At 39.1% G+C, this 17,548-nt stretch overlaps 1 protein-coding gene across 1 annotated transcript; it reads left to right on the forward strand.

Moving 5' to 3' along the window:
- Positions 1-147: 147 nt before the first annotated feature.
- TTPA (alpha tocopherol transfer protein) lies at positions 148-17,489 on the forward strand. The gene is made up of 5 exons (XM_037379946.1): positions 148-391; positions 8,442-8,595; positions 9,806-9,999; positions 12,562-12,672; positions 14,626-17,489. The coding sequence occupies exons 1-5, from the start codon at positions 197-199 to the stop codon at positions 14,803-14,805; spliced, it is 834 nt and encodes a 277-aa protein (XP_037235843.1). The 5' UTR covers positions 148-196; the 3' UTR covers positions 14,806-17,489.
- Positions 17,490-17,548: the final 59 nt, after the last annotated feature.

The raw sequence follows: 17,548 nt of genomic DNA on the forward strand, positions 1-17,548 counted from the left end.
CAACCGTCGCGGCCGGGCCGGCGGGGGACGCGGCACACCTGCCTCCTCCCCTTTGCCCCTTCGGGCCGGGAGGGTGCTCAGGGGTTAAGCCCCGCCGGGGGCGGAGGCAGCCCGGCCCGGCTCCGCCGCCGATCGCTTTCCAATGGGACCGGCGGGGCTGAGCGCGGCCGCCGCCTGAGAGCCGGCGGGCGGCGGGATGTCGCAGGGGCTGCCGGGCGCGGGGCGCCTCAACGACCTGCCCGACCACTCGCCGCGGGTGCGCAGCGCCGTCGCCGAGCTGCGGCGGCGGGCGGAGGCTGAGCCCGGCCAGCGCTGGCTGCAGCCCCTCACCGACTCCTTCCTGGTGAGGTTCCTGCGTGCCCGAGACTTCCACCTGGAGCTGGCCTGGAGGGTAAGGAGGGCCGGGGGAGCGGGAAGGGGCTGGGGGGGCTCCTGCCGTCCGCTGAGCGTGAGGGGGGGCGGCGGCTTCGCCCCTTGCCCGGGGAGCCCCCGCGGCGGCCACCAGCCAGCCGGCCTCGGCCCGGGGGCGCCCCAGCCGCCCGCTGGCGGGACGGGGTCCCGCAGGCCCACCGGGCCTCGCACCCCGCGGCCCCGCCGCCGGTGGCCCGGGGGTGTGCCGGGGCGGGAAGGCGGCGGGAAGGCCGGGGGTCTTGGGGCGGACGGGGGGATAATTGCTGGCCCCGGGCGGAGTCAGTGTGGCGGGTCGGGTGGGCGCTTGGGTGGGCCGAGGCTCAGCGGGCCGTTTCGGGGTGTAAGTGCCCGTCACGCGTGTCTTCAGCGTGGCAGAGCGGTGTAAATGTGCGGTGTGGGGGCTGGCTTTGTGCGGCCTTGGTGAGGTAACGTGGAGGTTACGGTAAGTGCGGGACAGTCGCATAATGTAGAGGTTACGGCCAGTGTGATAAGGTCGCAACTCCCATCAGGAAACAGTATCCTTTAAATGACATCCTTGTCAGGCTCAGGTTACTGGTTACTAGTAATGATACTAGTTTCATTGCAGATTTATAATTATTCTGACATAAAGCTATGAGTAAAAACTTATTTTCCCATGGAGTTTTGTCATTTACAACGCTCCTTTTGGGCTTTGTTAAGTTTTGGTACTTTCCTGGCCATTTGTATGGCTCTTTGCCATACAGACAGCACGTGTACTTTTAATATCCCACAGTACAAGCTGTTATTGATTGTTCCTTTTTTTACAGGAAGATTGACAACCACTGACCCTTTTGAACAGAAAGTGTTTCCAAATCTTCCCAGGGCAAAAACATTTCCTCACTTGTGCCAACTGGAAGCTGTGTTTCAGTGGAATTTGATGTTGATGACATAGCATTGCCCAACAGACCTCACCTTTTAATTTCTGACTTCTCTGTACTGTAGAACAGTTTAAAATTTTTCCAAGTTTAGTCACCATAAGAGAAGATTATTTGCATATGGATATATTGCGGGATCAGGGTAGCTAAAAAAGATTGTGAGAAATCGAATTAAGCCCTTAATCATAAATAGCTTTAAAAATTTTATCGTGCATTCTTTTCATTTGGCGCATGAGACTTGCATCATAGCTTTAAACCTTTCCTCCTCATTAGAAGAACTAGTAAGTCAAGTCAGATTTCTTTGGATATTTACAGATCTTATGTTTGCTTGAAGTTAATGAGATTGTTTGTATCGGAGCTGTGCACTAACAATTGTAGGACCATGCCTTTTTTTCTTTCCCAACAAAAGACATTTTGTTTTCATGTATTTCATGGTTCCAAAAAGTAGGGCTTAATGTGAAGACAGTATGCGCTCCTAAATATCCACTCCTAATTGCGTTGCAGTTGGTTGTTATTGATAATCCTATAGCTAGGACAGTGGCACTTTAGAATTTGGCCGGTATGTTTCTGCACTTTCTTGTTATTAATTGTGAGATATATTGTAGCTGGGACTAATCTTCAAGAGTGTGGAATCCAGGCTAAGTTTATGGATGGGAGTCTATGAAGTAGCAAATTTCCTATAGTCATCTTGAGAATCAGCCCTCTGTGACTGGGGACCTGCTTTGGAAAAACAAGGTCTTTTTAGAATCTCTTCAGAATTTCTGGCTTTCCACAGGCTGCTAAGTTTCTAAATTTCTTGTTTGGACCCTTTGAATTAGTAGATTCTGATGTTCAAAACCCACCTGTGTTTAATCTTTCCATCTAGAATTTCAGGTCTTCAAATCCTGTAGCTACTTGTACTTAATCTTTTATCTTAATATTCATATTTCATAATAATACACTGATTTCTAGGTTACTTCTGTTACAGCATGGGAAGCAATTCTTTGTTTGTTTTTTTTTTTTTTTTTTTTTTTTAAGGAATGTGTTTATCTGCAATTGGTATATTAAGGCCCAAGAGAATTATTGTGCAAAACTCTGTGCTGGTCATGTATATTCATCTAACCCAAGTCTGACCACATGCAGAGGTTATGTTAATACTTCATCCTAGACAGAGCCCTCCTGCCATCAGTCCAGACAGTGGCTGCTTGCTTCTGTCCTGGCTTGATGTTGCCTCTCAGTTTGGAGTTCAGGCTGATACAGTCCCTTTTGCCCACTGGGCTCCTGTGTACTACTGCACGGTACTTGTAGAGCAGCTAAGGGATGATCAAAATTTGTTGCTCTGTCAATGCTTACAACAAAAGGTCATCAGGTATCTTTCTTAGTATGGGCTTATACTTAGCCTTAAATATGAATAAGAGTCTGGCAACTGACCAGACTGCTTATTGATATGTTCGTGGTTAATATTTGACACAGATTTATCTGATTTAAATTTATCAACATCTGGAAATGCTTCAGAAAATAATAATCAGGTAGATTGTGGCATGACATTCAATTTATGAATCTTATATGATGACTTATTCCAACAGGAATGTTTTACATTTTTCCAGTGACAATTCTAGACTTGCTTTCAAGTACTGATGTATTGATGTATATCATGCAAAGAAAATCCACCACTGAAACAGGTAGCTAGCACTGAAGAGTTTAAAGAAGAGCTAAAAATGTCTGTAATTTTTTTAGAGCCAATGATTATTCATTCAAGCTCAGTAACAAACTATTCTCAAGTTAGAAGATAATTCTTTTAATGCATTTTGAATCACAGGAAGGATTAAACTTGGCCCAGTGCCTTGTCTTAGAAAGTGGCTGGAGATGTATGCATGAATCCGAGCCGCTTACATACAGGCTGCAGAAGAAGAGATGAAGTTAAGCGGGTAGATTCCATGAAAGGATTTCAAATGCATGAATGTTAATTAGTAAGAAAGTGTTAAGTCAGTCTACAAGAAATACCGGCAGAGATTTGTCTTTAGAAATGAACAGAAAATTCTTTGACACAGACTAACAATAACTTTCAAACACCATCACAAACCTTCAATAGGTAAATAAGAAATTTTTCTTGTCTTGTGAGACTTCTAGGCAATTCTTACCTGCCTACCAAAAATTAACACTCAGAAGGAACAGTGGTGCTATATCATTACAGCATCTTTTGTGCTTTTGTGATCTCTGTTAGCGATACAGATATGGATGAGATGCTAGTGTTGCAAAAGATTTCAGTCTGGATATAAATTTGTGCCCAAGCTGAGCATGTTATTTGCTCATGAATTTGTGAAGATACACCTACTTACTATATATTCTGTAAATGGAGAAGCAGGACAACGGGTCTCCAAAAGCCATGCGTTTATATATCCCTTTTCTAATGTACCAGCTATGTGTTTATGTTTGATTTCACTGTTGCACTCAAAACCACTGTCACTTGGATTCAGTAGTGATATGTGAAATCTGGAGAGCGAGCATCTCCTTTCCTCCGTAAATCTTTTTGCCTAGTGCATTTTATTATGTCCTTGCATTACATCCCACAACTCTTGTATAATACTAATTCTCAGGGACTTGGGGATACTGTCCTTTTGTACTTGAAGTAGGTTATACTCTGGGGAAAAGAATGAAAATCTTTAAATTCAGTAAAAATGCCACACTGAAACTCTATGCCAAGAGTTGTGTTCCTAGCATATGACTTAGACTTTTTGTAAGCATTGTTTTTATGGCACTCAAACCAGTCTAAATATCTAGGATCCTTTCAGGAGTTCTGGTTGCTACAAGGGTATATAGGCAGACTGTGTCTTTGCTCTGCATTTCATTTAAGGAGGAATCAAGGCTTCCTGATGTGTTGTACTGCATGTAAGTTGCTGAGAATAACTGTGCTGTACAAGAAGGATTGTTTTCCATAATGTCAAACATACGTCTGAGTCTGGGGCATTATCTCTGAGGTCCTTCACATCATTCAAATATAAATACCAAGTTTAAATCAGGTACTTGGCTGCTTTTCTTCCATCAACCCAGAGGGGTTCCTCAACAAGGATGGAAGAGCCCCTGTTAGGCTCTGTGGGCTGACTGTTAAGGAAATAAAAATGAATCGGCCAGTCTTCCCTTTGTGCTAAGCCAAATGTCTCAACTTAGGCATGTGCCAGCCCTCTCCCAACTGGCAATGGAATAATGTATGTGAAATGGGGAAAGTTCTGTGTCTCTATAAAAATACTTTAAATTCTTTGTCTGTGTATACCATGTGTTTAAATTCTGTGTGTAGCTATATGCACACACACACACACACACACACACACACACACACACATATATATATATGCAGAAAAGTGTGTGTTTACATATATATGTTTATATTCTAAAGTTTGAGCTATTGGTTTATCCTCCAAATATCGCCAATAGAAAACATTTTTTTCCTAAACATCATGTGCATTGGTACAACTGCTGACAGTAGGGGCCTAATTCTGTCTAGCATCCTTGTTAATATGAATATATAGTTATTAATCAAGAAAAAATAATTAATTTACGTATACAAATACATTGGTTTGTGACAAGCGTGTTGTTCTCTAGTTCTTTTTATTCTAAGTACTAGGTTTACCTTTCTTTGTTTTGTAGCACGTGAATCTTGGATTAATCAGTAACTTTATCATCTCTGATGTTCAGAAATCTGGAACTATCCCCAACAGATCTCAGGATAAAACCCTCTTAATTAATGCTAAACTCCAAACTCTGGTGTTTTTCATTCAGCTTTCCCCATTTATCAAGTTACCTTGCATTTATTTTCAGATGCTGAGCAGATGCTAAGTAGGTTATTCGTTTTGTAAACACAGATAATTATACATTGAGAAGTGTTATAACTACATGAGCCACCTTTTATACTAGGTAATGAATGCTCCTGGTTTTCCTGATACTAGATTGCTTCATCTTCTATATCCAGACCGATTGTTATATATAATATTTATGGTTTTCCTTGCTGTCTTTACTAGAAAAAAACCACAGGCCCATTTTTTGTTTTAATATTTCACATGAATTTCTGTATTTACACAACATTAAACTAGAAATTTTCAAAATAAATCTGGAAGTACCCACTACTAGTTTTTGAATTCCATTACGGATCTGCGGATTACTCATGGAACTAGCTGTGTTGGGCTTCAGATGTCGTGAATAAATCATTGAATCAGTAAATAATTTCAGGTAATTAATTTTCAAAGTCTGAGAATTCTTCAGCACTTTATGGCTGTCTGGCCAAGGGACGTATGTTTGGAGCTTAGTCATGTTATATGTCTAAAAGCTATACAGCTTGCCCATGTCATGGAAGGTATCAGAAAACTCCAACCATATGTTTAGTCCTTAATGGACTCACTAGTGGGTAAACAGTGTCTTCCATAAGGACCTTGAGTGTGTCACAAGCTGTGAACGCCATTCCCTTTCTCCTAAGATCTAGATCTTAAATCCTTGTTGTTTCCAACTTGGAAAAAGTGAATATTCATGAAAACTAACTGTACTGACAAGATAGGATTATTCAGGGTATTCAATGAATTTATCATTTTTACTCTTATCTTGGTTTTGTCAGGCAGCTCTTCAGAGATGTATAAGGTATGTATGTAATTGTTAATTGGGTTCATTAAGTACCACAGATTTTAGAAGAACAGGGAGAAATGACAAAGCTACAGATGCTGTATAGTTGTTTTGAGGGTGTTTTTGTATGTTGCTGCTATTTAAGTGTCTGTTGGGAAGACCAAGGACAAGAATGTAGTATGTTGACAGTGCTGCCTGGTTGGCACAAAGTGGTTGGGATTGCTCAAACAGTGCCCTTTGTAAAGAGTCAAGTACCAGGAGTGAGATAATCAGAGTACCTCATCAGGCCTGTCTTTGCAATTATAGTGAATTTCTGTTCCACAAATTAACTTACTTTCCCTACTCCCTCCCCCAGCCTTTTTTGTTTGCTTGTTTTCAAGTTAGCCTAGACTATAATTGGCTTAATGCAGTCAAAAGGCTTCTAGTAAAATTCTCCTAATGAGTAAAAGTTTGTTTCTACAGTGTATGGTTTAGGTTGAGGCTTTTATCAACTTTCTTATTGCCAAATCAAATGGGACTTCAACATGGCAAATGAACTCTGAATGAAAAAATAAATACAATACGTATTTATAGGTGCTATTTCCGTGAAGGTTATAGCTAATTTCTGATCGGTGTGTCATTTAACTGTAAGTAAATTCTGCTGACAAACAATAATGCCTTATAAAAAGTTTCCTCATGACAATTTGAGAGACCTTCAAAACAATTCAAGACCTTCAACTGAGCAGAAAAGCCTTAAGCTGAAGAAGTAGTATATGATTATGTACAATGATACAAGAAACTTGAAAGTAGAGGGAAGGGTAAGAAATAAGACTAGTTATCTAATACAAGCATGCCATGAGGTACAGGACGGTGAGTCTCAGGTGTCCCTCTTAAGAGTCTGTAGGTAAGCATCAGTGTAGCTAATGCTGTGATGTTCCAAGGGATGAATTCAGTATCTGAGAAGATAGATCTGAGAACAACTGAGGTTCTTTCTATTAAAATGGTGAATAAAATTATACTTGCATAGATCAAAGAAATTTGTAATGTGTTTAATGTTGTGTTTTATTAGTTGGAGCTGACAGTTCTTTTAACAATAACATTTCAGTTGTGAAATATGCAGTAATTGAGAAATGAATAAAAATTGGTTTCTCAATACAGATCAATAGAAATAAAAGACTGTTGGTTAATGCTTTCATTGTGGTGAATGCATTTAATTTGTGAAACTGCTGAGATCAGTTGACTTTGCTGTTTGAAATACAGTAACAATTTTAAAGGCTAGCCTGTGCCTGCTACCTTTAAGATTTAAGTCTACATTTCAGTTTGTTGTGAAACAAGTTACTGAAAAATTCTGAGTCTTTTAGCTTCTTCAAAGGTCTCAGGTTAGAAGTCTAAACTGTAGCTGTTTAGGAAATTTTAATACAAAATCTAAATTACTTGCCATAGCTATTCCTCTACCCTCCAGAATCAGTGCTAGAGAACTTAGCATGGGTGATATAGCAGAGGCAGAATTTAGTTTAATCAAAAGGAAGCTTTTTAGAAGAGAGTCTTGCATAGCTTCCCACTTACCTATTCAAAATATCTTAAACAGATTTTAGTAGTAGGGCATAGCAGTTCATTTTCCCTACCACCACTTCATTAATATTAAAGGAAAACCAGCAATTAGACTTGGAAATTAGAATTACTGATCATCAACTCAGTCTGTGTCTAAGATGACCTTTCACAGTATCACCTGTAATTCCTCTACATAGATGTTACCTCAGAAAGGAACGCCTTTAACTGGCTGTTCCTTAGAGTCAGGCCATGTCCCTTCAACACACAGCTCTTCCAGTGTCTTAGACATACTGGTTTATGATGCTGCCTTTCAGCCTAAGGAACTGGGGTGATCATGTCCTGGATAATGGACAGGATCTCTGTTTTAACAAAACAGGTTCTGGTTATTTCCACTCTTGAGGGAGGGAAACTGACTAATGGGTAACGGACCCACTATATTGTTATATTCCATTTCAGAGGGGTAGGAGGGACTTTAAAAATGCGCTTTGGATATGCTGATGATCATACCTGTTGTAAATAGTAAACTAGATTTGTTAATGATTGTATGTATGAAATGGGCCTGTACTTTATGGAGGGGAGGGGGCGGGTGGGTGGGTGAAGGAGAATGTTTGTCTGTAAAACTTTGGACATCTAAATGCAAAAAATCCTGAATGAATCTGATGCATTGTCAAACCAAATAACCCTAAAGGTAACTTGAGTAAGAAAACTGGGGTTTAGACATATTTTACGTAGAAACAACAGGCTTTTGCTACATATTCCAGTTTTCTTTTCTGACACAAAATGACAACTGCAGTCCATGAACCATTTGACAAGGTTCTGAATTCATCGTAATCACTTACTTGATCCAGTATAGCAACCTTCTGCTTCTAGGAGTGATTTGCTTAAAATGTACAATTAAATTATAGCTAATTTAATGAATTAAACATGACTGTGACCACATGTTGAAAACATATTTTTTTTAAGTGTGCTTTTCATAAAATACCTAATGGTTGTCTGACATCCACATTTATTTTTTTCCAGTTATTGAAGAATTACCAGAAGTGGAGAATTGAATGCCCAGAAATAAGTGCAGATTTACGACCATCTTCTGTTCTTGGTCTTTTGCATGCTGGCTATCATGGAGTCCTGAGATCAAGGGACCCACACGGAAGCAAAGTTCTAGTATACAGGATTGGTGAGTGACAAAATTGCTTGGACCTGTTTCACACCTGGCTCTGTCACTGATTTTTATTTTTCTTTTTGGGGGGTGGGGGGTGGAGTGGGTGGCGGTGTTTGTATGGGTGCAACGCCAGGGGTTGGTGCAATCAGATAATATCAGAATGTCTTAACTAGAAAGTTAACATATTTAAGTTCCCTGTTAGAGATACCTTTTCATTAATATAAAGGTGAGTTTATTGAGAACAATTACATCATTTGACTTACATATTGATATTGCTAAAGCTGTACAATCCTTTATGAAAAACTTACATTCTTTGTAGTGGAATTGTTGTCTACATCAAAAGAAGTCTTAAAGGTAAAAGCCTGAAGCTTCTAAGAATATGTGTCTGTTTGGGTCTGAGTGTCCTAATAATTATGTTTCCATACGAATTTTCAAAGCCATGTGCTAGGACTGTGGTACTCAGGTAGGTGCAGCACAGGGGTGAGAATAGGTCTATACCTAGTCTTGTACCGATGTTCAGTTTAGATGGGAATGAGAAGTTCACTGGATTTTCACTGTTCACACGTAGCCAGAGTCTTGTAACAACAATCTGAAGGTCCTTTGTTTGTTTGTTTGCACTCCCAAAAGTCTTTAAAAAAAAGATGTAGTTAAAAGATCACGTTACCATATTTCTTTGTGCTTGTTTTGGACAGGGACGTTACTTTTGCTAGCTTTCAAATAATTGCTTTATTATCAGCTAGTCTAGTTGAAGGTTGTGCTCTGAAGCTTTCGTCTAGGGTTAAGACTCGTCCCATGCAATTCTTTGCTCAGGCCTCAGAAAAACAAGTGAGATTCGCCAAATCTTAGCAGAATTACTGTACTGAAGAAAAAGTTTATGAATTGATTGGATTGATGATCTGTAATTTCTGCTAGCCTGACTGTTACTGAATTAAGCTGTTCCTGTTAAAACCTTGTACTGGAGGCTACATCCATGGGTGGAACGTTACGTTAGGTGGCATCTACACCCATCTACCATTAGGTGGTACCATCTACAAAGAGAGTGTAAAGGGTGAGTGACGGAGCAGGCACACAAAATAACTTCTGTACTGCCAAATTGGTTTATTTCAGGACCTTTGATATTGCTGGTTACTTGTTCCTGAGAAGCACGTTAGAAGCAGTAGCAAGCAAAAGTATAGGTTTATGTGATGTTCTCATGGTAATGCAGAGTAATCTATTCACTCTTCAGGACAGTGGGATCCCAAGTTATTTACAGCATACGATGTGTTTCGTGTAAGCCTCATCACATCTGAACTCATTGTAAAGGAGATTGAGACTCAGCGGAATGGAGTCAAGGCTATCTTTGATCTTCAAGGCTGGCGATTTGCTCATGCATTTCAAATCAGTCCAGCAGTGGCCAAGAAAATTGCTGCTGTTCTCACAGTAAGTATGACATGCTGCTTCATTGCTTTAACTCTCAATTTTTCATCTGTTGCAAGCTATAGTAAATTTTCCTTCTGTAGACCTCCTTAGAGTCTATACAGCTTTAAAGAACAAAATCTTAAATCCATTAGGAGTCATAGGTTTTGCTTGGTTTGACTTGAAGTATGTTCTTGTATAGCAGAAAATTACCTTTAACCTCTGATGTTTATAAGAACTCCACTGACCTGTTACAACACAAGAATTTCATGAGCGTAAGTGCCCATGAAGCCCAGTTCTGTAAGGATCTCTGTTCGTTATCCCATTTAATCTCTTCTCTTCCATTTTTTTTCGGCATTAACTCAACAGTCAAAGCTTTTTTTCCCTGACACTTAGAGAGGATGAGAAATAGCATGCACAAAGAGCAGTTAAGAGCAAGACAGTACTAACTTTTTACCAGCATGGATGATGCTACATGATCTTCCAACTGCTACCAACAGAAAGTATAATGTTTATGTTCTGCTTGCTTTTTGCCCCCTCAACATGAAGGTTATTTTGTGCATTCACTACTACCTCAATTCCTATTTTTCACAAAGCTTGTGGGTGTTTCATTGTCTAAGACTTGTTCATTGCTGTCAAATTTGGTTGAACTTCGCCAATGGATTTCAGGGGGAAGAACAAAAGAATGAAAGAAGGGGACAGAGAACAGACAGCCAAGGTTCAGTATAGTCCCATAAACACATTTTCCTTCAGAATTTAGATTGAAAGTCAGCAATAATAAAACTGTTAGCTTGTGATGTGGAAATGAGTGAGGGAGGTAATCTCTTGCTCTGATTTTGTAAGGTTTTGAAGTTCAATCAAAGCGTCAGAACTTACAGTTGTTCTTCCTTTTTGGTATCTGCTGTAGAACTTAAGTGAAACCAGTAGGTATTCCCAACTTTTCACATCTGGAATAAGAAATCTTGATGTTCATCTGATTCTGGGCAAGATCTCATGAGAATAGGACTAGTAAGAGTGTTTTAGTTGATTTCTGAGGTAGTAAACAAGTTGCTAGTATTTTTTTCACTTTGAAATAGAGCAGAAAGGAGGTAGAACAGGATTTGCAATTGCATCTAAAGGTTTCAATCCATTATCTCAAGCGGGGAAATTCTCTGAATATGATGTTTCCATCTTGACCTATTTCAGATTTGTTGCATGCTTTTCAATGCTTATTAATAGCTATTGGGGGAAAAAAAAAAAAAAGACAACAACAAATTTGTGTGTTTCCAGTGTTCTTTTCTAAGAAGAGAAATAAGTTAAACTCATTTTTTTTCAGATTCCTTTCATTGCTTTAATTAGGTTCAGGTATTTTGCCAAAAGATTGTCTTAGTGTTGCTCAACATGCTTTTAAGTAAAAATTAAGGAACCTTAGTTTCAACCCTGTGTTTTACTTAAGAAATGTGTCTTGCAAATTACTATCCTGTGTGAAGAAACAGAAGTTAATAGAAAGGAAATATGTACTAAGGAATGGAAAGCATAGTAAGAATAGTAAGTGACATCATCTTGCAAAATCTATTACCCTTGGCAAAACCAAATTGTTTTGTGAAAAACATCACAGTAGACCTTAAGTATACGGTAACACATGGTAATGTACAGTAAACCTACAATCTGATAGTTTTGAGATCTTTATCATACATTAAAATCTAAAAGGAGTTGCATTTAAGAAATATGTGGGGTTTAGGGTTTTTTTACTTATAGAAGAATGAGAAGCGTGCATGAAATTATGTGAGATGAGCTGCTGTACTAGTGGGGAGAATTTTTTGTGAGAAGTAGCACTTACATTAGCAGAAATCCTCTGGTTGCAGAGGTAGTATCAGGTTGGATGTGAATGGAAGCTATAATTTCCCCATTGCATAATGCTGTCTTTGAGCACTGCTGTGTTTTCTTTTAACTTTCAAAGGTCTGGGACTTCTAAATGAATGCAAGTAGAAGTATTTCATATTATAAAGGCTGTATATAGCAGATACAATTTTTATTTTCATTATGACAGTAATCTTTTTGTAAAGCTGAACTTCTGGCTTGGGCAAATTCCCAGTAATTTCAAGGCTTGTCTCTAAATTATAAATATAAATTATTTAACTGAAAGTTAGTAGCTTCAGTGGTTTATATTTATATATATTGGCATATTATCCTTCAGGCTGTGAATCGCCAATGAAAGCACATGGCTAGATAGCTTTTTGGTAAATCAGCAGCAGAATCTCTATTGTGAAGGATTGTACCTCCGAAGAAAGGCTGAGCACAAGCTTTGGATATGTTACTTATGTGCAGTTGGGTGAGGGTTTTCTTGTTTGATTTTCTGTTTAGTTTTTTTTTTAATATCCTCTCCTCCTACTGAATTTTTTATTTTTCCTCCTAATGGGATATATATGATTTTTCTAAGTGTTGTTGGGGCAGTGTAAATTAAGAGCACTCCAAAGTGCAGGAACTGGCAAAGTCAGGAGGAATACTCTAACCTATGGACTAGATAGTTTTCACAGACTTGTCCTTAACAGTAGAATCTTTCCAATATTTGCTTTTCCTTACACTGTTTTTCACGTATTTTGACAGGATTCCTTTCCTCTAAAAGTTCGAGGTATCCACTTGATTAATGAGCCTTTATTCTTCCACTCAGTCTTCGCTCTAATTAAGCCTTTTCTCACTGAAAAAATAAAGGAACGGGTGAGTGCACACAAATATTTCTTTCTGCCACAAAATCCTTACATGACAGTCTGTAGCACTTCTCTTAGGATCTGGGCACTCCTGAGCACTGAAGAGCATAAATCATTTTTGTGTGTTAGTGCCATAGAGGCCTCCAGAAACTAACTGTAAAGCATTTGCAGTTGTCACTAACATGAGAGTTGCAAGTGGTTGCCGTTATCACCACTCTGAAGATAAAAAACACTGTGACACAGAGAGGTTAAATAATTTGCTTGAGATCACACAACAATTCTTACGAAGAACTAGGAAGAAACAGGTCCTGGATCTCCTAGCACTGTGCCTTTAAATGACAGTGAGAAATTGTTACTGAACAGTGATGATATGCTCCAAGAAGACAACTTTTTAGTTGTGAAAGACCAGCGGGGGCATTTATGCATCAAAAATAGGACAGGCTTAAGTTCAAAAATTTTTTTTCCAAATAGCTTCTTAGTTGTTTTAAATTGTATTGCAGTTTCAAATCTGAAAACCTGTTTGTAGTTGGATGGAAAAGCATGTCAAGAATTCTGGTTTATTGTAGCATAGGAAGAATATTGGACGTTTCAACATTTCACAGTACCTCCTTTTGTACCAGCTAACACAGGACTAAGGTACAAATAAACAGCCCTGCCTATTATTTCCACTCTGAAGCCCCCTTGTTTCAGCGTGTGGATCTTGTGGATTTGCAGTAGCCATTGCACTCCGGGACAGTAAATCCAGTTTTTTCTGGTCACTGTTAACTGTTATTTGGCAGTCCCCTTTTTCTAGCAGTTGTGTTTACATTAGAGAGGTGGCCCTGTACAGTCCCTCACTCTCAAAAGATGATTAAAAAAGGGAGCATGTTCCAGCAGCCTGATACTGTGGCCCTTCTCTCACATTAATACCTGCAACCCCCCCATACACACACCTGATTCGGCTCAGAATGTCTCAGGTTAGAACTGCAAAAGCAGAAAAGAGGGCAGATGGACATTAAAGGCATGAAAGAAAACAAACCAGATATCCCAGTTCATGGAATGGAACAGAAGCAGATTGGTTTGAGTTACAGGTATGATCTGAAAAAAAACCCTCTAAGGGCCAGTTCCCCATCCTTCATAGGAATAATTATTATTCACTTAGTATTTTACTTCCTGATGAAATGTTAGAATAAAAGGCAGCCAACTACCTTTCGAGTGCATATTCTTGCACTTTTTATGTAACAATAATTGCAGAAATCTCTTGTCAAGTGTTAAAAAGAGGCCTGTGAAAGTGTCTGACTGGAAGCAATGGACAAGTATTCAAAATAGCTACAATAAAGCAAGGAGAGAAGAACCTGAACTACACTATCACAAGGGTTAAAGTGGAGGAGTAGCCCAGGATCTAATTTCAGCTGGAACTGAAACATAAGGAAGGACTGAGATACAGATTCTTTTGAATATCCTTCTTGGCACCTGTCTGAACCTACCTACATACTACATAATGTTGGTTTTAAATACCTGTGACTGGACCAGATAGTAATGGCCAGGAGCCAAACACTGTGCTGTTCATGAAAATGACTGAAAAACACGATACCTATCATGACAAGACCAAACTCCAGTCTTCCCGTGCTTTAGCTCACTGTTCGGATGTAGTGTGTACCCTTATCAGTGCTGCTAAACCCATCTGGAACAAGTGTGTAGTTAGTTTCAGCTCCAGTGCTCACAGCTGCATAAAATGCAGATCTGGGGTTGTAGTCCATGCTTCATCAAGCTGCAGATACTGAGCAGGACTGTGAGCTCCTATGGGAAACTCGCTTACGTGGTACTTCCTTCTTCATTTAAGGAGCTCGTTATGGACAAGTACATTTGTGTAGTCAAACCAAGCTGGTGGCTTCAGCTCTTAGGCTGAGTTTCTTTGCTGCTTGTTTGCACTCAGTTCTCTAGCATTCATACCCAATTAAATGCTTTTCATATTTTGTTTTAGGTCTATATGCATGGAAATAACTACATGCAGAGTCTGACCGAACACTTCCCAGCCAGCATTCTCCCACAGGAATATGGGGGGGAGGAAGTCTCTATTGAAGAGTTGGCCAAGGAATGGACTGACTTTATAATGGCATCTGCAGATTATCTTCAGAGCATTTCTCTGGTTGCCCAGGAATAACCTTGTTACAGTATTATATCAATTCTTGAACACCTGGAAGTGGAAATTAGTTTAATACGCAATCTTTTGTGTAACGTGAAATTACTGTAAATGAAAGCGGTATGTCTCTGCAGGGCACTGTTAGATTGACTGCACTTTAAACTAACTGGAGTCTTACCAGTGTGTATGACTGAAGAGATTAATGAGTTCTACATATTTGCAGTACTGTTTGTAATTGATTAACTTCTATGCCAAAAAGCTGAGTAGTGTGTTGGATATTAGAGACTGATACTGCTCCTGTTAAGTCTTTGGAGACAACTCAGCTGTAGTAATGTAGTGCAGAACCTTATGTATAGCTCTTGTATCTTGGCTTGTCAAGATAATAGTATACAAAAAGGAACAGGTGAATGGGGTAGACTAGTTTGTTGCAGAAGTATGACTACAAGGCTAATTTGCAAGGGGTGAAAAGAGGCTGCTTTTTAGATTGATTCTCAGGGAAAAAGGCTGTTTTGTTAGTTTGTGTCAAATTGAAAATTAGTGAGCAATAGTGAGACTTTTGTGTTGATCTTTGTGCTGCTTTTGCAGCTTCCCTTTTTGTGCTAATTAACGCAGTAATCTTCCAGTTTTATAGAGGAAGATAGGGAAAACATCATGTACCTGTTCTTCAAAGGACAGTATGAATCAGGAGGAGGAACTGGTGAGAGTCAAAACAACCTTGAAAATTCTGATTTTCTTTCTTCAAAGAGATACTGTCTATGGAGAAGCTTTGAGCAACTCCAGTTATGGTCACCTTTAATTCCTACTGTAGAGCACTACAGAGGTCAAGAGCTCTTAGCTGTTAGCAGTATCTGTTTTGGAGGGTGAAGTAGATTACCCTTCGTGGATCTGAACTTTAGAAATACCTGTTGCGTGGTTTAAGGGTGCTCGTAGGTCACTTTGGACCTCAGCATAGAAGATGCTGAGTATCTTGATTTTATTTTCAGAAAAGGAGCTGGCAACTTGCCAGTCTGTCTTCTGTTGGGCACTGGAAGAAATTGGTTTTAATTTTTGTTGAGCCCTCTTCTTCATTTCTGTAGGGGTAAGGAAAAAATATTAATCTGTTTATACTTATCGAAAACAGTTTGTTGGTTTTTTTAAGGGACATTATTCAGATACAAACACTGCATGTGAAAAAGCTGTCACTCACATTACATAGCAGTATCATCCTGCAATCCCCAGTATTTAATAATCTAAACAATTCTTTTACTTTTCACTCAGCTTTTTGTTAAAAACTGTTAGCATACCAACTGCTAGAATTCATTTGCCCAGTTTTTAACTCTTGTTTTGTAATAAGCTAAGTGATCTTTGGATAAGCATTATATATTTAAGCATTCCATATGAGTCTTTGTATAAATGAATCCATAACAAATGCTTTGTTTCTAAGGCAGCTAGAAGTGCTAATGTCAGTTATTTTGGGATCTTTAGGACATTGGGATGTTACGTGCTTAGGGGAGAGAAATGAGACTATTCTATTAAATCAGAAATGTCTTATGGTAGATGATCATTAATACTGTGTTGTTGCAAAAGCCACTGGGAACTGTTCATTATTAGCAAGGGAAACATCTATGAAAGGCCCACAGAGTACTCGTTGGTTGTAGTTCCTTCTGCTGTGGTACGGTCAATGCCAGGTACAAAGTACTTGCAAAACCGACAGGCATTTAAATTAGTTTTTCTTTCTTTCAGTTCCCTCATTTCCTTAAGTGCATTTTTCATTCTTCTCTTTCAGGATGTCTTTGATACGGAGCCTAAATTTAAGGAAATATTTTTTCAGATACATTTTCATATATTCGTGTATTTCATATATCTTTCTTTTTCTCAGATTGAACTATTTTGTAATACAAAGCTCCTTAAATAGAGGAGTTCAGTGAAGCTCTAGTTCTTCACTGTAGGAAAATAAACTAAGTAGTCAGGCATCTGGCAATTCTTCAAGTGTGTATCTCAAGTTCCAAATCACTTACAAACTGGAGAACTGAAGCTATTTTCGTAATTTTGTGCTCTTCAGTTTTAATCCTTGAATGTAAACCACATAAAGGATTGAACTGTTTTGCAGCGAATGGGAAAATTTAAACTTTTCCTATGAAACTGATCTCTAATCGTTGCTGTTTTATGTAGCAGAGATGTCATGTGATTGCATATGTATATGCAGATGGACAGAATGTAGCTTTTTTAAAATCTTCATTGGGACTACACCAGCACTATGAATATGAAGTTCTAAATGTCTTAAAAAATATCCTGAATCTATTACTAAATGATGTTATATTTGCATAACAACAGAGCACTGAGTGCAGTTATTTTTTCATGAACTGTTAATTATTTCTTAATGTTTACATGATATATAGAAGGTAGGAACTGTAACTGCAGTTGCTGCTAATAGTAAGGACACCAGCTAATTAGAACATTTGCATAATTAATGGAAGAGGTATTAATTAGTATGTTGAGTGGTGGTATGGCAGCGTTGAGCTGTATTGTCAACAGAAAAGGTAAAAATCTCCAAGTGCATTGTTCTTTAGGAATATCAAGAGTGCCTCTAAAGAAAGCAAGCTGCTATTAAATGATGCAACTGTAATTTACTACTGACTGCAAGCACAACGTAATGCACAACGGTTTTTGTAATTTTTTTTATGGATTAACACCATTCTATTAATAAACTTTTTCTAGCGGAACCAGCCCCGCCTGTCGGTGTTTGTGAGACGAGGGTGGCGCTCCCGGGGCGCGGCGAAGGGCC

The sequence above is a fragment of the Falco rusticolus genome, chromosome 3 (assembly GCF_015220075.1).
Source record: "Falco rusticolus isolate bFalRus1 chromosome 3, bFalRus1.pri, whole genome shotgun sequence".
NCBI lineage: Eukaryota > Metazoa > Chordata > Aves > Falconiformes > Falconidae > Falco > Falco rusticolus.